Raw genomic sequence first — 23,115 nt, 5'->3', positions numbered from 1 at the left:
CTTTCTCCTCTCCTTCTGTTACTTCTGAAGTTTCTAAGCTGTAATTATTTAGTCTTCAATTTTGTGTCCTCTGAGTTTGTCCATGCTATTTTGGAAGACCAGTCATACTTTCTTCCTTTGCAGTCATCTTGTACCAAGGGCAGCTTTTCTGTTACTTGGGTAGAAGCTGTTTATCTTGCTTTATGCCATAGGATAACGTCAGTCATATACTTCAGGGAAGAGAGAGGAAGGGACTCTTCACATCATCCTCCCTGTTTACCTTTGGTTTTAAAAAAAGAACTAAGACATAGTAATGTTTCATTTTATTTGATAGAAATCTGCTTCAAAAATATGATTAATTATATACATTCTTGTATGCTGTATATACAGATACATATACAAAATATATATAATAGCAAACATCCTCCAGTTACATTTGATGCATGGCAGTGAGGTGGAATTTACATCACATTGTCCTATTTGCTTTCATCTTAATCCTATTTACAAGGAATTGATAGACATGAGAGCTGAATGAGGCTAGTAGATCACTTTAGTTATCCCCCATCCCATCCAGAAGTCTTCTCTACAGTGTATTTTATTAGTGCATTGCTCTGATAAAGGAAGGTTTGCAGCACTTCTCTTCAGAGGTATTCAGTTGCTAACCTTACCTTCTGATTTTTTCCTTGCATTCACCCTTCTACTGTTTCTAGTTCTAGAAGTCCTCAGATGAAGTTAGTCATGTTATTTTTGTTTTGTTTTTGGTTTTTTCCATCTTGATTCATTAATTGCATGTTTGCCAAGCATGAAATAGATTTAACTGTTAGTACTCTCTGTTCTGGAAGAAATACCCTCAAGTGTGAAAGTTATAATCCAAGTGTTCTCTCTTTCCCACACTACAGAACTGGAATCAGTCCACAGAGGAAAAAAAAATGTACCATTCCTCATCCTTCTCAGGCAATTACAGGGTGCATTACTGCTAGTTTTGCCCCTGGGACAATGATGTCAGAGCTCAAGAGGAACTACCCAGCTGATGGAGGACCTCTGGTGCCAACCCCATGAGGAACAAGCTCTACTTCTCCACCTACTCTTTAATCGAACAGCAGTGTACCAAAAATCTAGACATACAGAGAAAGAGCTGGCAGCTCTGTCCTTTACTAGCTGCTTTCCAGAGATTATCTTCGATTTTCTGGCTGGGAAACTTCCATTTTCTGGGGAAACTGTTACCTTTATCTTCTGGACCCAGAGGTCAGGGAAGAGAGAATGAGAGCTGCCAAACCAAAGCATCAGCATCAAAAAGCCTATGAGGGAAGCCATGGCCTCCACAACCCAGCAACATATCCTAGGGCATTCTTTCCTGAGCTAAGAAAGAATGAGGTTTCTTTCATTGCCTTTCCAACTTCTGGAGGTTAAAAATGAGCTGTTTCCTTCTTGCAGACATCTCAGGAAGTATAGTTTCACTGCCCTGAGATTTTTTGTTCCTTCTAAGTTAACAGCATCCTCAAATATAAATTTCCTTTCATACTTCTGTATCTCTTTTGTATCAACATATAATAGCTTTTTCTGGTCAGTAAAGCAGTTTTCCATCAGCTGTTAAGGTGAAAGCAAGAGCATTAAGGATCCTCTTACAAATTCTGTTGGTGTTACTTTAAATAATGTGGTGTTTTTCTAACTAAGGGGAGCAGTTCCTGTATTCTTTGGATCAAGTTTATATATCTTTGAATTACAGTATAACATGCATTTATTTAATTATATCGTAAAGCCAAATATATTAATATGCCTTCATTTTTCTTAAGCTGAGGGATTTTCACTTGAGGAATTGCTCCCAAGCTTCTACTCTGCTTGCAGTATCTCTGTCCAATGGTGCTAGGCCCAATAAATATTATTTCATTTTAATTTTATATTATTCCTTCATCTCCAACGGGAACTTGAGCTGGCATGAAGTACATTCTGTTATTCCTTGTCTGAATTCCTGAGATCCTGTCCACAACCCTGGTTGGCAGAGGGCGCTTGTGAGCTTCTGGAGAGATGAGACTCCACCTCAGAAGTAGGTTTGAAACGCTCCTGCTCACCTTGGGTGCTGAAAGGTGGAGGAGTCAGACGGCTGTGGCTCTGCTGAATTTGTGCATTAGCAGCTGTTGTATCATCATCCTGCTGGTCTTGCGTGCTGGGAGGAGCAGCCAAAGGGATGATGCCCTGAGGAGCAGCTGCTGAACCGCTGTCAAGACAGTTTATAACTGAGTGTGCAACGTTAACATTAAATGTGCAATTACTACTGTTCTTAGTTTCCAAGCAGCAGAGTTTATTAGCTAGTTAACTAGTTTTCTGCACTCACACATTCCCTTTTTCACTATTTCACCTCAGCCTAATGGATCTGAGACTACAGTAGCCTGTCTCAGACCTTAATCCAAATTCATAACTGTATGCTGGAGAAAGGTGAACAGGGAATGAAGAGATTATAACTGCAGTATCACCAGTTTGATAGTTTATAACCAATTTGTTATTAACTTATAAGCTGTGACTAAAGCCCTGCACAGTAGGATTTTTTTCTTGAAGTGAATCAAAGCGGAACTTTGAGACTGTGAGCACTTAAATTTTCATGATTTTCCTACAGAAAAAATGTGTGCTGCCTGAGTTAAATGAAACACCACCATTACCCTGGAGATGATTGGTTACACAGTATTTAAATGCCTTTAGAGTGAAGAAATTCTGAACAGGTGTAAAATTAAACCATTACAAACGAATTCTAAAATGCATCCATTCAAGAGAGACTACGCAGACAGCATTTGCCTTGATGTCAGTGGATACTGGCATGAACAAACAATAGACAAACACATTTTTCTTTCAAGATATCAAGTTTAAGTTGGAAGGTCTTCAGGCAGCATTAAAAAGCAAGTCAGAACTGTATCTGTGCTAGCTCAAGACCCTCCTGCCAGGACTCCAGGAATACTGGGCCTGTACAGCATGGGAAGACATGAGAACTCACAACGTACAAATACGAATGTAACGTATTCAGCATTTAATTTTTTCAGATTAGACTAAACCTGTCCTTCTATACAGTTATTTTTGTCTTCTGGGTCAAGGAGAAGGAAGAGTAGTACAGTGAATCAAGGCACTCTATATGTTACAAATACAGAGGACCTTTGTTTTATGAGGGGTAGGAGAAAAACATTAACACTGTAAACTGTATTCTAGGTAGGCTGGTACATTTGTTTACTGTTTCCAGATGAGGAAACGTGTGTGTGTGCATTCTTTCAATATATATTATCTGAGTATTTCTCAAATAGTAATTCATAGACATCTGGTGGTCCACGAAGAAGGGGGTTTAGAGAGGAATTTTAGTAGTAAAGCACTGCTGCTTTTGAAACAATGGCGTTTGTATCATAGTCAAATATCTTCAGTTCTGTTTCATAGTAAACTATAGTTGTAAATATGTATTTGAAACATGCATACTATAACTAAATCATAAAGAAACAATATTTTACATGGAAAGTCTAAGAACAAGTCTGTTCTCCCTGTCTGACTGATTCTAATCTCTTATACTGTTCCTCCCATCATTCCCAGAAGAGCTATCTATACTCTTCTGGAGGGGGGGGAGGAGATGGGGATGGTGTATGCATAGTATATGTATACATACAATCTAATACATACGGGATATTTTTCTCTACAGGGGCTTCAGATGTGTCTGCACACTCTCACCAAATAAGGTTTATGTTACAAAGGCTTATAGACAACTTGAACTTATGAACATTTTTCCACTGTGAGGGGTAACTGAGCACTGGCACAGGTTGCCTGGAGAGATGGGGAGCACTGTCCTTGGGTATATTCAGAGCCCAGCTGAAGACAGCTCTGAGAAATATGGTCTAGGTAATCCTGCTTTGAACAGCAGGGGTTTGAACAGACAAACTCCAGATGTCCTTCTCAACCCCAACTGTTGTGATATATATGTTTCATACATATGGAAACTGTACTTTACAAATAGCTGATTGACAATAGGGATGAATTCAGCAATTTTCAATTAGTCTTGTTCACAGGGTTAAATATGCCTATAGTAAGAAAGATGTTAATTAATAATTTCTTACCTTGATAATTTAAACTTTTCTGTTGGTAAAAGAATGTTAGTTCAGCTCTCCTACAGTAATTTTATCAGCAGGTGCTAAACAGGTAACTATTTTCTCTATCTTTACTTGTAGGTTAATTAAGGCACAACAGTTGTCATGAAAATAGCATTGCCTGGTCTATGAAGAGTCCACAGAAAATGAACAGAAGGGCAGATAATGGTAAATCTGAAACAAACATTGATCAAAGTAATGCCATGCATTTACTTCTGTCTTCTCCTGTAGACAGAGTGCTGTATGTAGAATGAACAACCTTTCTGTGCTGTAATGCCAAGCTGCACTGTTTAGAATTGTGTACTCTTTGATCAAGGTTATAAAAATATTAACCTATTTGGCAATGCATATGTGAACATGTATCTTCATGACAAATTTAAGATTGCTTTTAGTTTTTGTTATTACAGGGCAGTACATGGAATTCCACATTGCAGGCTACAGTACATATAAAAGACTTACCAAAAACCATGCTTCTGAAAAGCACCTGAGTTAAGATCTTTGCTTAAAATTGGCTTCTTGGTGCAATTGTTCAGTTTTTGTCCCATCATCCGCCTAATTAAAGCATCATCTGTGTTTGGAAACAACTGTTTTGTAATTCCTGCAAAATAAGTAAAGAGATGGCATATATGAGTCCACCAAAACAGGGAAGCCACAGATCCATGATCTAAAATGCACTTATTGCATCTTTGAAATTTCTAGGTACTTCAGCTTCAGCTCCAGTTACTTTTCTGTCTTTATTCACTACTTCATCTACTTTGCTTTTCTGTCTGCCTTGCATAATTCTGTGCTTGTCCTTGGCTTGGAACAAGAGCTTCCAGCATAAGTGTGCTCATTCTCTCTCCTTTGCTTTGTTTTCATCAGAGACCTATTCCTATCCATGCAAGTTCTCACTCCTTTGAATCTTACAGGTTTTGTTCATTAATTTTCCATTTGCAGATAATGCCTCCTTCACGCAATTTTCCCTTCTATTTTTCATCTAACTTTTTTGAGTGCAGCACTAACAGGACTTAACATCAGCAATTAATGAAGTTCCTTCATCATCCTCACTTCCCTTGATTTTTTTTCCTCCTCTTTCATTTCCTAGAATTTCCAGAAATACTTTTTTTTTCTTCTCCTCCTCCTAATGTTGACACTTTTCTGTTTGAATTCAGGAACGTTCTCATTTCTCTTAACAAACTTCTTTGACTTCTCAGTTAGGCCCTCCTCATCACTGAACTCTGTACAGGATGCAGTATTCAGTGTTCTGATTGTCTTCCCTGCTTCCTTGTTCAGTTTTGCCCAGCTCTTTCCCTTTAGAAAAGTTACTAATAGATCTTCCCAGTAAATCTTACTCATTTTTCTTATGCTGCATTCTGAAATTGTCTCATCTTACCTCCTCTAAATTTTCACTATTTTATACACTCCTTACTTCCCTGTTCTACATTTAGGCCTCTTTTTCTGGGTATATTTTCAAGGAAAAGTGGCTTACACAACTGTATCATCAGTATCCTATTGGTAACTTTTGAAACTGCCAGCCAACTTCAACAAAACTGGACAAAGGTACAGGAAATGAAGACAAACTGGGAAGGGAACTGAGTGAACTGGCATAGTCTGAGGGAATTACCATGAGGGAGGGATTCTGGTACAGGAATTTGGGCTATGTTGTTAAAGTATTAAGCTACAGGTGTGTATCCAGTGAAAATCAAATTTCATGTGCTCCCCAAACACTGTTTTCTTTAAATCAGCTACTTGCATCTCAACTGGTTGTCTATCCTATTCACCAAACATTTTCTGCCTTAAACCACAGCATAAAACTAACTTTGCTTGCTTCTTTGATCCCTGTTCCTGTCTCCCATACTTAGTATCTCATTTTGCCTCAAGCAGTATTTAAAATGTCAAAATGTTTAATGTTCGCTAACTTCAGAAGAGAGCAGACATTGTTTTAAATTTGATCTGAGTGTGTCTTCTGTTTGCCTTCCATTTTCTTTACCTGTTATTGCCACGGTCCAAGTTCAACCACTGCACGTTAGCCATTTAAAATCTAAAAAGTGATAATATCACTGTTCCTGAATAGTCACTTACAACACAAAATCCACACAACAGAAGTACAACTACTTAGCATTTCACTGACAGAGTTCCTAACAGATGGACTAAACAAAAACCAAAAACATGGAGACAGAGAAGGAAATGTAAAACAACACATAACCTGAGTAGAACAGCTGTTTAGTATTAGTGCCCCTCCGTCAGAGACAGCCCTCTGTCAAATCAGTGCCATATTGAGTAACGTTAACAAGTTATCACCTATGATTTCCTGAACTTCATTCTGATTCATAGCTGGTTTCGCTGCTTTATCCTTTGAAGAGGATGACTTTGCACCTGTCAGGCTGTGTGTAGCCATGTATTCATGCGTATAAAGTGCTTGCATCAAGTCGTTTATAAACTTTTGAGGTTTGCTCTTGTTACAAAGTGCGATCTGCCACTTCTCAATCTTGAACTGGAAAACAAAATTGGTCATTGACATAACTGTTGCAGTTCACTACAAATTATATACAGTATTGTCTTTTTTATTTTTTGAAAGTGTACTTTCTTTCTTTTACCACGGTTTCAAAAGTAATTCCTCCACAAACTGCAATTGAGGTTGATTTTTAAACTTGCACACCATTCAGTGTCTGGAGCTGTACACAAGTATAGATGCTTTTTTCAGAAGCAAGCATGTACCAGACCAAAGATCCCTATACATAATAGCAAGCAGTTCATCAAGCAGCCCTTATTACTCACTAGTGGAGACAGGACATTTTCAGACATATCTAAATCCTTCTGTTTGCACTCCATGCAGGCTGGATGTGATCCAGTTCTGGCATGCAATCTGTACAGCTTTGGGAGCATGGCACTATGCCCAACTAATATTTCTGCCTTTGAGTAGACATGCCCTAAGAACTGTGACATCTGGTCCCAGGCTTTGAGAGTCATTTCTGCACACCACAGATGTACAGAAAATATTTGAAATCTCTAATGTGCAATTTTGAATCACTTCTATCAAGGCAAGTCTAGGTTGCTTAGAAAATTTACATCTTTTCAGAGATCAGATTTTGTATCTTGCAGTATATAATTGAAGCATGATACCTTGATAATTCTTAACAGACTTCACTGTTTTTTGGTACCCCACTAACTATTCTTTCTCGAGTCTTTATTCTTTACAGCCTCTGTGGCTCAGAGCTCTCAGCTATGATTTATTACAATCATGGAGAACTGATGAACAGCTTCATCCAGTAACTATATATATATATATCTGTATTTCTACTTAACCGTCTGTATGGGAACTGCTGAGTCACGGCCTGAACCTCTGATTAATCACCTGAGGTGAGCCTTGAGTCAGCCAGAGGAGCACAGGTGAAGGCAATTCACCTGTGCTGCCGGAAGGGGTGGAGCCAGGCTCCACCCCTCCTGGACCTATTTAAGAGCTGGCTACCACAGGGGAAGGAGATCCTCCTCCTTCTGGAGATCCTCCTCTTTTGGTATCTTCTAGTGAGCTCAACCCAAGGGTAAGCTCTTCTACTTATTCTCTTTTGTGATCCTTGTTTGCTTTTGCCTTACTCTTTTGATTATATTGCAATTATAACATCTTGGTCATACACCGTCTGGAACAGAAGTAGTAACATAAAAGTCTCTATTTACTTATTAAAAGTTTTGACAAATTGCTGGTGTTGTTCTTAAGACTATCTCTGAAACACTTCTGTTCCTCTTTGGAATCCAAAACATTAGGCAGGAAGTTACCTCTGGATCTCAGTATTTAATTCATGCATCAACATTCTGCCCTTAGTTACAGACACAGAAAGCCTCTGACATCAGTTTGAGAGTGTACCAGCATACTGAACTAAGCCCAGTGTTTCTCATGGAAAGAGCCAGCAGTACAAAAGGAGCATGATATGATAAAATGACATTTACTGACGCTTAATTTCATTATACTGCAACAATAAAGTTTGTAGGATATTGAGATTTGGTTTTTTTATGCTTGAAATTTCCTTCTACCTGACCTGTTTTTCAGTTGGTTGCTCCTCATCTTCCACATTCAAAGATACTGGTGAGCTGGAGTTACTATGCATAGCTGCATACACATCTGCTAAAGAGTTGTTAGATGCTTTCCAAACAGCATGGGAATGAAGACTGGATGTAGACGTTGTCACTCCCCCTTTGAGCAGTGCTTCAGCCATCCCTACCAGTTCCTCAAAATGAGTGACTGCCTGTGGCAACACTGAAATAAAATCAAAAGTGATGGATAAAATGATAATTAAAGCTTTCAGACTCATTACATAAGCATATGTATTTTTGTGGTTAGATTCCTGTCATACTGCAAAAAGAGGCCAAGTGGTCAGCAATGATGCTTTAGCACTCTGTTTCTATTCTCTCAAACACTTTCATTTGTTCTGCTGTCCCCATCCAGGAAGATCTGGCCTCTGCTTTTGGAACATGTAGACCAGCTCTCTGCACCGCTGAGAAGAATCATTAGTTCATGCCCATTGGGGCACTAACCTTGCTATTTCTTTTCTGGGTTTTTTTTTTTTTTTTTTTTTGGCTTGTTTCAAAGCAGTTACACAACTCCATAGTCTTTTTTCTTGTTTCTTTTTTTTTTTTTTTTTAGTTTATAGAAGATACATTTTGCATGTTCTTTCTCTGAACAATATTTACTTTCATATACAAAGTTTTATTTAGTCATCAATAATCAGTTCAGCAGAATAAAAAGGATGCAAGGGGTAAAAAAATCACTGAATTATTAGAAAACAGCATAAAAGACTGATAGAATTGCACAGGATGCAAGAGAAACGAGCCTAAATGTGTAAGGCAAGTTGTCAGACTAACGAAATGTTTAAAAATAACATTCAGAAAGGTGGAGATGAATGATTCGTGTCAAGGTGAATAACATGCAATAGAGTCAGATGGTCAAAGAAACTGGTAAGTGCTTGCAAAATTGTATGACAAAGAAACATTAGGCAGTCTAAAGATGCTGTAAGGAAGCTGGCAAGGGGAGCAGCAAGTCTTTCAACCTTATTCCTCCACTAATGTATTGAAATTTCAGATCCTGTTTCAGCTGCTCCAGAGTAGGGGACAAGAAGAAGTAAGAGGGACTTAAGAAATGAGCATGATTAAGGGTTCATTTAAAAAAAAAAAAAAAAAGATGTAAAAATATTCTGGAAAAGGACTAAAATTTTATACCAAAATGAGTTCAGATTCTCAGTAATGAGGTATTTCTAAAGTAATTAGAAATTAAATCATTCCAGAATAAAGAAAATCTCAGTTGATCAAAAAAAAAAACTCAAAAAGCTTAAAAATCAGTGTATGTTGGATTGGTAGTGGAGTATTTAAGCTAAGCTGATGGTTATATATGGCATACAGACAGATTTCTTCAAAACAATCAACAGGAGTTACGTTTTTCCATTTCTAATTATGATCTCATGGCCTCCACAGAAGACAGGTGTTTTTTGTTTTTCAAATCCAGTGCTGCTGGAATTAAATGTTCCTATGTATTAAAGACTTTGGTGCTGACAGTAGACCTTGATCACATCAAGTGCTTGAGCATCCACAATTTCCCTTCAGACAGTCTCCTATAAATCAAGCTTTTCATGACCTCCAGGTTTCCCTTTTCATCACAAAGTTCCCCTGATTGTACCTTGAAGCATCACCAGGGACTGCCTCAGGCGGCAGTTTTCTCTCATGGTGTCTGTCAGCTTCCTCTTGAGACTTTTTATTTTGGCACACAGTTCCACCTTGGATAATTGAAATAAAGGCTCTTCATCATCACTGCTGCTTTCACTGCATAGAAAGTTGCTTCCTGAATATGGTTCTCTCTGAAAAAAACAAACAAACAAACACAAAACAATAAATAAATTAAAAAAAAAACCAAAAACTTAGTGCTATCTACATACATAAAACAACATAAAACATTAAACCTAATTTCAAATATAAATTAAAATATTCTCTTCATACACAGAATGTATAAGCAGTCTTGGTGCATTATAATAATACTTCTCACAGAAAATAAATATTACCATTGCTATTAAAATGCAAAATGAAAGGTTAAAATAAAACAAAACTGCTAGGTATTATTCTCTGTTCCCCATTCACCAATTTTCTGTGACGGTATCTTTCAGAACTGTTATCTTTACTAAAACATCTCAGTTTGCTTTTGCTTACTAGGTTAAAATTGCTGAAAGTGAGATGTTTACCTGTTTGTTAATTAAAGACGTTTCAAGTTGACTCAGGATGCTGGCAGAAGCTGATGCCTGAAATGCTTTTTTTCTTTTTATATGCTTCACCATCTTCTGCTATGAACAAGAGCATAATAGCATCTTTGCAGTCATACAGAGACTTTCACAGTAATTTCATGGCATATCTTGAACTTTTATTCATTCTGCACATAACATTAGCAGTATTTATGAAAAATAAATCTTTATAAAAAGTCAGTAATATATATCTTTCCCCACATTACGTCACTGCACATTTCAGCACAAGCAAAGCTCAGCAAACCCAGTCTCTACTTCTGCTGTAGTCAGACCTCTGTCCTATTGGAGTAAACAGAATCACAAAGTCACAGAAGGCTTTTGGTTGGAAGGAAACTTACAGATCATCCAGTTCCAACTCCTTACCTGGGCAGGTACAGGTTCCACTAGACCAGATTATCCACACCCCATCCAACCCAGCCTTGAACACCTCCAGGGGTGGGACATCCACAGCTTCTCTGGGCAGCCTGTGCCAGTGCCTCACTGCTCTCTGATAAAAAATGTCTTCCATAGATGTAGCTAAATCTTCCCTCTTTCAATCTAAAGCCATTAGCTCTTGTCATATCATTACCTGCCCTTGTAAAAAGTCCCTCTCCTGCTTTCCTGTAGGCCCTGAAGTCTTGAATAATACTTCCCTCTTGTAACAGTAGAAGAGAAAAATCTTTGGGCCTAACTGCTCCAGCAGCTTATTTTGCTGGGATATCACATGAAGATTGCCTTTACTATCCATATTCATTGTATTATGCTGTGAAGATATTTTTGGTCTGTTTCATTACATTATGAGCATACCAATTTCCAGCACATAAAAGGCAGAAACTCACCTGTTCTTTACCCAGATCACTGTCTTCGCTTTCTGAGAATATCATTTCTATCCTCTTCCTCTTGCCTTTTCCAAGGACCTGTATTTTCGTAATTTCATCCTCCTGTAGTATCTTTTGCATCATTTCCACCAGCTCTTGGGGATCATCTGAAGCAAATTGAAAAAGAGACCAAAGCACAGAAAGTTATGTAGCAAAACTTCACAATTAGATTAAAATCTATTATCAGACAAATGCTCTGCATCTGCACTCACCACTCATGTATACAACTTTCACTAGATGCTTTTCTGTCTTTCTTTCTGCCACAGGCCAGTTTACCAGCACATGTTCATTTGGTTTCAGAAATCCTTCTAGTTCACTGTCATCACTGGGAAGATTCTGAATCCAGGAAGTCTCTCCAATTTGCAGCGAGTTGTCATTTATAAAATCAAACAGTGTGAATTTTTTCATTTTCAATGGTTTTCTTGTCATACAGACAGCCTGTAGGGTGTCATAGGAAAAATAACTTATTGCATCACACCATAGGAATGTTACAAGAATACTTTAAAACCCTTCCCCTCAATAAGTTCTTATTCCTGAATTGTGATAAGTCTGTTCTATGAAAATATTTTGGATAAAGAAGTGAAAACTAGCCAAGCAGCATGTTTTATCTTCCCTGAAAGATGGAGATGGTCTGCTCAATACATCAACATCAGAAAGAAAATTATCTCAAAAAATATTTGCAGTAAACAGCTTTTACTTACAGAACCACTGCTTTCACGTTACCATCATACCTAACTGATCTCCTCCTCACCACGTCTATTACCACATTTACCTTAATAAAAGTTTTCAGTGTCAATGACCATCCAGGCTCCTCAGACCAAAAGATACAGCTATGACCAAACCTTCTCTAGAATGAAGGAAAGCACTGGTTCCATGTGCTGTAAAAGGGATGCGTGACTTGCAGGACAGTATTAGTCATCTTGTAGCACTACCATTGACAATTGCAATCCCATTAGAAATAGCCCAGAACAACTCAAGACAACTGACTGGACGAAGTATGACACATTCTGACAGTGGAAAACTTCATGTACTGAAGAAACTATAAGCTGAGGGCTGGAAGTCAGCTCTGCTGACTGAAGTGTAACAGCAACAATGGAAACGCAGACCCAAATTCCCAGATAAATCCTCTGCCTATGTGAAACAATACTGTTAAAGCTAAGGGCTAATTTTAACACTTTTTAAAGCACTAATGCTCTTGACTAGGAGAAGGAAATAAGTAATACTTGGTGTTCTGGTTTTCTAATTAAGTTGATACACCTCACATAAAAGTGAATAATGTAATATATACATTATTATAGAATCACAGAAACACAGAATGGGCTGGGTTGGAAGGGAACTCAAGGATCATGAATCTCCAACCCCCCTGCCACATGCAGGGCCACCAACCTCCACATTTAACACTGGACCAGGCTGCCCAGGGCCCCATCCCATCTGGCCTTGAACACCTCCAGGGATGGGGCATCCACAGCCTCTCTGGGCAGCCTGTTCCAGCACCTCACCGCTCTCATAGCAAAGAGCTTTCCCCTGACATCCAACCTAAATCCCCCCTCCTTCAACTTAAAACCATTTCTCCTTGTCCTGCTCCTTTCAAAGAGTTATTAAGTTCTATTGAAAATGTAAACAGCTCATACTAAGAGAAGATATCTTGCATTTTAAAACTCTTGAAACAGATAAACTGATTTTGTCAAACCTTGGCCTTCTTTCCAACAAACATATGATTTGGCCTGTCAGTTCATAGAGCTGCAAACTCAAGAATTCCCAGAAGTGACAGTGGGATTTGTGATTTATTTGGCCTCGATCAGTCAGAAGCAAATACAGTGCCTCACACAGATGCTGTCAAAAAGGGAACTCAGAGCTAGGAGAGAATTAAATGGGGCTGTTATGTCAAAGTGAGAAAATCTGTCTGCAGTGCTGGAAAAAGCAATGTCCATTTATCTGCAGAAGCCCAGCTCACCACTATTCACGATGTCTGTGCTGTGCCTCCAAAGAGCTGGCTTTTCATGCAGAGTGAACTTGTTAATTTGCGTAAGACAACTGTGCACTTGTCAGCATGTTAACTGATAAAAAGAGGTAAACTGCATGAGAAACAGTCATTAAAAAGAATATTAAAACATGCTTTTCTGCAGAATGTGTTTAGGGTGACAGCAGAAGGATTGTTAACTACTGAACTGCTAAAGAAAGGAGACTGTGTTTGCAAGAATTCATATTAATTTTGTATAAAGAAAAATCTATCCCATGTAAATTCTGGAGAGGAGACAGCCTATGCCCAGCATAAATCACCAGAGGCCCAATTCTGTCACATATCCACACTGGGTGGATCCTTACTGCACAGAAGGGAATCATTCAAATGAATAAACACCCAGACAAGGCAGAAGCCAAAGGAAGAAAAGTTTCAGCACTGACTTCAATAGGTAAGATTCAAAAATAAATGGGACGTTGGTTCAAACAATGTATTAGATTTAAAACAAACCATACATGCAACATCAATATTTTTTCATCTTCAGCATGAAGGCGTTAACTTCCAGAATCACGTGGCAGATTCAGCCAACACTTTTACTCCTTTCTGTTGTTTGGCCTCTGGCAGTTGTGATTTCCTCCATTACTCCCCTAAAAGCCCATATCATGTCAAGAGACTTGCAGCGAAGTCAGAGCTGTCAATGTGCTCAGACTAACAGCTGATTAACCAACTTGTGCTTATTTGTGTTTTCCTGCCATCCTGTAGCAGAATGTAGCTGTGCCATGTCCCTTACTTTGCACTGAGACAAATACTTTCTGATGTTTGTGGTCTGAGCTAGTGAGGGGTTACCTGCCAGTTCCAGGTAAGCACTGAATGCACATGTGATTCAAATCCTGAAAGATCAGTGATGATTGCCCAGAGTTCTGAAGCTCAGTAAAATCAATTGTTATGTGGATTTCTGGATGTTCAGAGCCCACAGATGTTGCTTGGGGCAGCTGTGGTAAAATGAAAGAGATATGCATGGGTCTTATACACCTGGATCCATGAAAAGAGCCCCAAGACAAGACGGCAGGACAAACAGGAAGTGCTGACAAATCCAATCTGCTCGTCAAAGCTAGGGAGAATTTTCACCATGAACACTGCAGGGCTCAGAGCTCAGTAATTTGTCTAAATCATCTATAAAGCTTTTTCGAGCTGTCAAGATTCTTGCCTATGGTGGGAGGGTGTACTAGTAAACAGAGAAACTGATTTCACTACGCATCTTAACAGCTGCCAAGTTAAAATATAAGCTACATTGGATTCAGAGAGAAATTAGGAATAGATTTCACGGAGTCATGGGAGCAGAAATGAGACATATCCATTCCCTTAGCTCTTGCAAGGAATCAGAAAGCTTCTTGGCAGCTTTATGAGGAATTGCACTCAGTCCTGCTACTTCTGCTGCTTTGAGAATGCTAAAGCAGGAGGGCAGTTCAAGGGAACAGCAGAGGCTGGCCAGGTGCCTCTCCTTTGCTGCAGCTCCTCCAGGCATCAGCTTAGCTGCCTACATTACATACAAAATGACAGAACTATTATATTGCCAAATAAAAGGAACAGAGTGCAATAGTTAGTGTTAGCATTTTTCTGTTATTGAAGGTTGGCCTCGGCTCCCTCAGTACACATTAATCAAAGTATATATTTTCACAGAATTTATTACGACAACTCAGAGACCCTGGGGATAATATCTAACTGTCTGCTGGCATCATCTCCAGCCTGTGATTAAAGAGAATGGAAAGGTAGAACAAAATGTCCCTAATGAAGAAAAGGAACAGAAAAATATTTCACTTACTGGAAGAGAAGTCCAGCAGCATTTTCTCAACTGCCCTCTCACTTGTCTAAGGACTGCAGATGCCTCTCTGTAAAACATTTTCTTTGCCAAAACAGACCAAAGGTGAAATACACTGTATCACCACAAAAAATAGAAATAATGTGGAGCAAGATTGATTTTACTTTCACTAGCCTTAAAAATGAGAGGTTGTCTAGTCACCCTGGCTCTCCCCACCTCTGCAGAAAGAGAGGTGATTCATCTCACCCTAAAATATGCATCTCAGAGAGCAGATGACCTACTGTCTGTGAGAGCCTGTTTCTCTCTCCACTGACTATCATTCAGTGACCATATGGGGCTAAGCTGTGTCTTTCTAGAAGTTGGCACACTCGAACCCACTCTATATTAATTTGAAGCTGCGGGATAGATTCCAGTTGACCTCATGCTATATGAAGCTAAAAGGATGAAGTCTGCTAAAGTGTATCTGATTGGTTCTCTGTTTTAAATCTTTCCTACACAGTTCTGCAAGTCATCGAGTAAGATTTTGGACTGTAAGTGCTTTATTCAGTGGTTTGATTGGAAGACACATAACTGTTCACAGACATTTCCCAGAGTGCAGCTCCTGACCACAGAGACAGAATTACACAGCTTCTCAAAGCTGCTTGTGTTCAAGTTGCTTAATTCTGCTGTCTTCCCCATTTGAAAACACTGGCTACTTATTTGAGAAGTACTGAAATGTTAACTTACGATGTGACGCTGTCCAAAGACACATCTTTTTCTAAAATAAAGTGATTTGTAGAGGGAAAAAAATACAGAAGAAGCCATTTAATTGTAAAGCTCTGCAGAGGAAACGTTAACTGGACTTAATTTTAACAAACGTGTTAACATCTTGCATTCTGCACAGATGCTACAAATTTGCACACAGAATACTGTTACTAAGCAACCCCAAAAGACAGAACAACAACAAAAATCCCCACAGAAGTCATTTAAAGACATATCTCACCCTTTGACTGACATACTCTGTTCCATTCAGATTGAGTTGGCAGATGGCATGCTGAGATCATTATTTCTCTTTCCTTTCAGTAACGCAGTGTAAAGTATGACACATTTACAACATGAGATTGTAGGCCTACTCGATGGGTCTGATTTTACTGTGGCTTAAAATAGAGCTTTAACACCAATTTCAGCAAAACAAGAAACTGTACTGCAATTGTGTAAGCACAGTCTCCTAATAAAGTGCTAGCATTTTATATGGTTTACCCTCTACATTCAGCCATTGTTAATCCCAGTTTTTCAGGGGGAGGAGAGAAAAGAGGAACAAAAAAACCCCAAAACAATAACAACAAAATCTCCAAAATTCAAAACCACCCAACCACGAAAACAAACAAACAAACCCCCAAACATTTACTGGACTAGCAATTCATTTATCTCACTATTTAAATCACTTCAGCACAACAAATAGCAGCATCAGACTTGGTCGGAGTTATTTTGATGAAAGCATTTTACACTGAAATTGTCAGGACATTAAGCACACTGTTGACATGAGACTTCTGGCCTGCACTAAAGTAGCAGAATTCCTGGTTCTCTTTAACAAATTTATGATGGAAAATATAACCCTATTTAAATACATTATATGACCTTCTGCAGCTTCTAATCTAACTACCCTAAAACCAAAGGAAGATTGACTTATGATTTCAACGGAATTAGACAGTGTTAGAATACTGAAGCATTGTTATTGTTCTAAATATTTTCTGTGTAATATCTTAGTCATTTTATGGGAAAGCATGACTTAAAAGTACAGATATATAGTACAGTCTTGTACTATACCATGCACCTGTCTTCCACTGACAGGAGAGATAAAACAATGTGGTTCTTACTATAGCAGCTCACCTACTGGCTGTAGATTATTACCCTGGCACAACTAGCCTCACAATAATCTGTGATCACAGATACTTTTTAAGAAGCGATGCTATTCATAGTTAAACAACATCACCTAGCCTTATTTACACAGAGCGTCTCACTGACTTCAAAGTCACCGTAGCATTTGGAATCCACACAGTTACATACAGAATTTGGCCTGTATCTTGTCCTACTTGCTAAACTCCATGTGTTTGGCCCATGGACGTCACAAAACAATTATTCTTTTTCAAGGCAGCGTCCTTCATGCTGACAGTTTTAGCAACCTAAAACCTATTTTATAGAAGGTCTATAAAATAACATCAATACACAAATATGGCAAAGATCTTTGCAGGACTGTGGCTAAAATTACAAGTTTGAAGAAAGTTATTGGAGATGGTCTAATTTCTGCATCAAATTGCATACTTCTGTTGTGCAATACCGAGTGACAGTAAAGGAAGAATAATGAATTCATCAAGCAGATATATTTAATACCTCTTGGAGTACCTAACTTTTGTTCTAATAACTTACTCAGCTAATAGTGAAAAATAGTGTTCACTTAAGTAGATTTAAAGATAGCAATTTGGCATTATTTTTAGGCTTTAAGGATGAGATTTAGTTCTAGATTATGATTGAGGTGTCACTGGTGTACTAAGCATCTAAGTTATCATTGTAATCACTGGAGGGAGAACTAGGGATCAGTTTGGCTGTCCAAATGTAGGTGACCAGTGCCAGTGCTCTGTGGTGGTGTGCTTGGTCTTCAGCTACTACTTCAGAAGTGCAGGTCTCTAATCACAACTACCTATGCAATGCCTCAGCCTGGAGCACCTCCATCACTCAAAAGAGCCAAGCCCCTACTGAATTCAACCAAAGCCACAGGGAGAGAAATTCAGCTTATTTCAAATGCTCAAAAGCCCAATAAAGTTGCCTAAAAATAAATGCATGGAGCTATCTTAGATTCCAACATTGTTATGCCAGCTTCCAACTACCCTTTCTTAGCGTAGTACATAGGGCCAAGCCCCTCTTCCATGCGTATAAGGATGGTTGCTAATTCCAGGCATCTCAAGTGGCACTAAATGTAAAAAACAAGAGAATTGCTCTCTAAGCTTCAGTTATTGAAGTTGTTCAGTCAGGGAAAGTTTGATCAGATGCAAATTGTGCTGAGGTGCAAAATCTGTGCACTTGCTGTGTGTAACAGCCAAATGCTATTTCCTTAACACACTCCAGAGAAAGAAAGGCTGAAATAAAAGGCTGAAAAAGTATCAGAAGTACTTTCCATATGCAACTATTGCAGTGTTCAAACTCACTAGCAAACTGGTGTGAGAGTTTGTAAGAGGAGGCATCTTAGTCTTTTTGGTAGCATAATCTATCATATATTCTGATAAACTGTGCTGCCCCAAAGCATTGCCATGGGAAACACTATCCATTCAACTACAAGAGCATAGAAGTGAAACAGCGGCTAGAAATTCCATACTTGATCTCTGGTCAGTATGTAATAATCCAGTGGCATTTTAACTATCTCTACTCATATGTCTTCATTGGCTGCCATAGGAGAGTGATAATAGACTAGAAGTCATGCCTAAATGACACTCTTTTACTCCAAAGATCTTTCTCCATTGCTCTGGTTTCACTGTGTATCAGTGGGGAGGAATGAACTTGATGCTATCCAGTTAAAAAGAAAAATTAAACAAATCCTTATTGCTATTAAAGGTCATGAGCTAGAACAGGAGACATATATGTTGTCCAATTACTTCAGGGAATATTAATGCAACCAAGAGAAGTTCTGTATGCACTTAGGAGAACTTACAGAAAGGTATTCCCCTGAGAGAACAAAAAAAGCTTAAACCTTATTATACCCATTTTTTCTTCTCCTGTAAAATTAAATGTCATCTTAGCATTCACAGTTTAACTTACTTTTATAAATTAATAGAATAGCTGACAGACCAATACTGGCCTGAAGCAATCCTTAAGCAACATAATACTAATACAGAGCAATTCCCTCTGGGATGCAATACCATATTCAAATTGACAACTGCTACATTAGACACTGCCAAAAATGAACAGGGAACAAATTTTAACCAAGGACATAAGGGCATACCAGTGCTGTAATAGGAAAAAAAAAAAAAAGCTGTAGGAGCTTTACATACATTTCTATCTAGGCTCAAAATCAGCCATCTATTGGCAAAGTCGATCTTTGCCCACAGAATTCCTGCCAGCATTTTCCCAGCAATGCTCTATGCTGCGAGTCGACAGCGGCATGGCTCCTATGCCATGTGATTACATCCAGTCCAATAAACAGAAATATAAAACAGCAAGTTCTGAAGGTTCATCAGCTCACACAACGAGGACAATTACCTCTGCATATATTAAGGAGGCAGGAACTTGGTTTTCCACCATCACCTGACTGCAAAATTTCCCAGTCATGTCCGGGGACTGTTCTGCAGCACTTCAATTAAACCACTTTGTCCTGAGTGGATCGTGTAACCTTTACACTTCAGCTTCTCTTTTCAAATGATTCAAAATAATAATATGTACTTCAATTTCAAGGATAGTGCTAGAATTAAATAGCAGTAATATGCTGACCAAACATACAAAGCCCTGTATGGAGCAAAAAATTTAATCAGTTCAGCAGAATGAAGATTTTCAATAGCTTTGCTGAATTTAGAACATATCATTTCACATAACAAATTGTTGAAACCTGATGCTTTTATCAAGATAAAGATTGATATTCTTTCAGCTGAAGAATGTATTTTAGAAGGTTTAATCCTCTACCAGAAGTCCTTGCAACATACACTCATACATCATACTTAAATTGCTAGAGAGCAAACTGAAGTCAGTGTGTGACCCCTGAGGAACAATTTTGAGGGGAAAAGGTCAATCATGCCTTTGAATGAAGTTGTTAATACACACAGTATGATATTTTCCATATTTACTTATGTTGCTTCTGGGTTCCTACTTGATTAGAAAATTACTACATATTTTGTTAGGAAGTATTACATGATTAGAGAATCCTTCTAACCAGTTGTTATTTAAGCAGAATACTTCACTTAATTATAATTAATTAGTAGAAACACAGTTCTTGAAGAGGACAGAATAGAAAAAGGAAATGATCTTATCCTTTCACTTATTTTCTCAGCTAAAAATTTACTCTTCTGAAATATTATCACGTCATCTCCTATTCTTATGTCTGCATCACCAGATCTACCATGTGACTTTCTTCTTTCAGCTTGTTGATACAGAGAGCCTTGCAATTGTCAAATGAAATCCACAAGGCCCGAAGCAGTAGGAGCAGTGATGCCTTCTCAGACTGCTGAGTCCCCTTGAATGCCACAACTCACACTGCAGGAGGTCAGCAGATCTTTGTTCATGCAGTTTCCCCACCTGAAATGCTATGATATTTTCAACTGGGTTTTTTTTCCAATTTGTTTTCTCCTTATAGTCCAACCCCTTGTACTCAGGTATGATTCTTAGTTTCTTTTTAAGAGCTGCTGAACCTATGCTCTACTCAGCAGACTGCGCTGCAATTCCGCATATAGGATATGCGGGCATATAGGAGGGAAGAAAGGATCCCTGTCTTCAGCCCTGCTAGGCAAGACTGCTAAGTCAGAACAGGATTCTGTGAGATACAGAGTGGAAAAATATTTTAGGTCAACACTGACTTCTTCCCGACAGGAAGAGGGCTGTTGTTGCATCACATTCCCTGCTCAATTCTTCCATTAAACTGGAGAACTCGAATGTACAGCTTGCTGCTCTCGTGCTTCCCACAGCTTTTAAAAATAGGTAAGCAGCTGCCTCGAATGACTGCAACCTAAGAAACATTATCCTGTACTATGCTGTCCCTTTTCACTGCAAATATTTGCAAGTCACTTCTTTTCAGTGGAGCCTGTGAAGCAGAACATTCCCTTCCCCTCCCTCTTGCCCACGCACATCTCGCTGCTTCCTCCCTCAGCATTGCTAAAGCAAAAGGTTGCTTCCAAGCCTCCTTCTGCAAACTTCAGCTATGGCTGTGACTTTGCGGCTGCTCAGTTGCTCTGTGGGTCCTATTGAAACAAGCATCACAGGATGCTGCCTCCCACTATCTCATATCACTGCGAAAGTACAGCCGAATCATGCATATCTTGAAATAGCAGAACCCTGTACTTACTGCAGGGTCTATGTTCCAGATTTGTAAGACCTCATCAGATTTGCCTCAGCCTCTCAACAACTCAGATCTCTGTTCTGATCTGCTCTTTCCACAGTCAGCCTTAAAATTTGGTTACCTTCTTTCACTTCTTGTCTGAGTCACCTCCTGTTCACCTCCAGGATTCTCCTTCTGAGGTCAAATCTCAGGTGGGAGCCAACAGCTTCCTTTAACCTTCTCTCCTCATTCCTTTTCTCTTCTCTGCTTGTCATTCTTAAGATTTATGAAATATTCCCTGAAAAACATTCTGAAAAGAAGTTCATATTAAAAAACACTATATCTCAAAGAATTACTGCAATTTGTCTTAATTACTATTTGGAATAATCTAGCCACTTAGCTTGCTTATTTTTAATACCAAAACCCAAACTTCAAACTTAATTTGCTACTACATCAAACTTCACTACGAAAACAACATTTTAACCACGCACTGCAATCCCACATTATTTAACAAAGTGACATCAATAATAAGCATAAGGAAAGCCATAGCAGCAGTGTGGCGTGCATGAGAACGTAAGCTCCAAAGCCTGGAGCAGTGGCTCTTTGAACAAGCCATGCATCAGCATTTCTTGTACCAGACAGAATTCTATCCTGAATATGAACAAAATTAAGCTGCTGCCATGTAATTTATCATAGCTTCTCGGCAAAATGTTATCTTCAGGACATGAATGTGCTCTAGGGCTTAGACAGGAAAAGCTGCAAACTTTAAGCAGCAGCCTAGCATTACAGATTTGTCAGCGGTCAAGCGTGAGTTCTCTGCAACTTACTGGGCAGTCACCTTTGTGCTGTGCTTCCCAGAATATCGCATTATAAAACAATATAAATCAGGTGCTGAGAAGTTCCTGCAAGGTACTGCAGCAAGGCTGGGGACGTCACAGCGCTTCACCTCGCGCTGCAGCCGGGTGACACGGGGCGGTACGGCGATCTCCAGGTAATCCGCATTAAAGCCGTGCTGCAGCGTACTGCGGTAGTGGGGGATTTCGGCGTGCCGTCACGTGACACAACACAGCCCCGCGCCGTTTGTCAGCTCCCAGCGAGTGAGGGAAGCTTTACATCAAAGGCTGCCGGATTGCAACCGCCCGCGTTAAGAAGCCAGGCGACAGAGTGATATTTTGTGGAGAGAAACTGCTGTATGCTATGAAACGATATAAAATTCCTGAGGAAAAATAGCGTAGACCTAACGGTCAAGATATTACTTCTACCGGCTACCACAGCAGGCGTCAGGAATTTCCCACTGAAAGCGGTTTTCCCTGACATTAAGGAGTAACAACGCCTTTTGCTCAGCGATAAAGGGCATTTTGCACAATAACGATCACATTTTCCCTTCTGATTTCAGCCACCACAGCCTGCTTCCCTCTTGCCTGTCCTTCCTGCTCTACCTTCTGCAGGCTGGATGCGGCTGCACGCTTTCGCGGTGACACCTCAGCATCACTCCGACACCCACACGGAGATCCATTCTTTATCCTATAAAGTTCCAAAATCACAGAATGGTAGGGGGTTGGAAGGGACCTCCAGAGATCATCCAGTCCAACACCCTGCCAAAGCAGGTTCCCTACACCAGGTCGCACAAGTAGGTGTCCAGGCGGGTCTTGAACAACTCCACAGAAGGAGACTACACAACCTCCCTGGGCAGAATCCTTCCTCTGGTGCTCACACCCAAGACGGATACGCGTTCAGCACGGGAATCGCCTTTGAGTGCAGCAACGCGGTATAAAACGGCGTTCCCTCAGCGCCCCGCGAAGGCGCTGACAGCCGCCCGGTCGGTCCCGCTCGCCCTGGGCGCAGAGTGCTGCGGCACAAATCGCGGCTCGGAACCAGGCGCTCATCTCCCCTCCCGCCCTTCTCGCCGCTTCGCCTCCCGCACCCGCCGGCACCTGGACCGTTCCCTCCCGCTCCTGCCCAGGGGTACCTGGCAGCAGCCATTTTCCGCCTCCCTCTGCAGCAGCTCCGCGCGTGATGTCACCGGCGACCGCGCACCCCCCGCGGGGCTCTTCCTCCTCCTCCTCCTCCTCCTCTTCCCCTCCTCCTCCCCCGGCTGCCATGCGGGGCACGCCCCACCCGCCGGTGCCCGCGGGCGCCCAG

General features: G+C 39.9%; 1 protein-coding gene across 7 annotated transcripts; it reads right to left on the bottom strand.

Moving 5' to 3' along the window:
* Positions 1-290: 290 nt before the first annotated feature.
* BEND6 (BEN domain containing 6) lies at positions 291-23,031 on the bottom strand. Of its 7 annotated transcripts, none has more exons than XM_042893218.1 (11): positions 22,943-23,031; positions 21,116-21,283; positions 19,212-19,454; positions 11,415-11,640; positions 11,164-11,309; positions 10,289-10,387; positions 9,733-9,910; positions 8,102-8,319; positions 6,369-6,561; positions 4,548-4,686; positions 291-2,194 (listed from the first exon to the last, which is right to left on the bottom strand). In XM_042893218.1, the coding sequence occupies exons 3-11, from the start codon at positions 19,278-19,280 to the stop codon at positions 1,930-1,932; spliced, it is 1,533 nt and encodes a 510-aa protein (XP_042749152.1). In that variant the 5' UTR covers positions 19,281-19,454; positions 21,116-21,283; positions 22,943-23,031; the 3' UTR covers positions 291-1,929. The 7 variants fall into 7 exon arrangements, with proteins under 7 accessions (XP_042749152.1, XP_042749132.1, XP_042749147.1 ...); XM_042893198.1 differs by lacking the exon at positions 19,212-19,454 and adding an exon at positions 14,985-15,065; XM_042893213.1 differs by lacking the exon at positions 19,212-19,454 and adding an exon at positions 14,985-15,065 and having other exon boundaries at positions 10,289-10,384.
* Between the last annotated feature and the right edge of the window lie 84 nt (positions 23,032-23,115).

This window comes from Lagopus leucura, unplaced genomic scaffold (assembly GCF_019238085.1).
Source record: "Lagopus leucura isolate 7727_CA_CO unplaced genomic scaffold, USGS_WTPT01 Super-Scaffold_73, whole genome shotgun sequence".
Lineage (NCBI taxonomy): Eukaryota > Metazoa > Chordata > Aves > Galliformes > Phasianidae > Lagopus > Lagopus leucura.
Note: the sequence above shows the minus strand (reverse complement) of the source record. Positions and strands in the feature narration are given on the sequence as shown.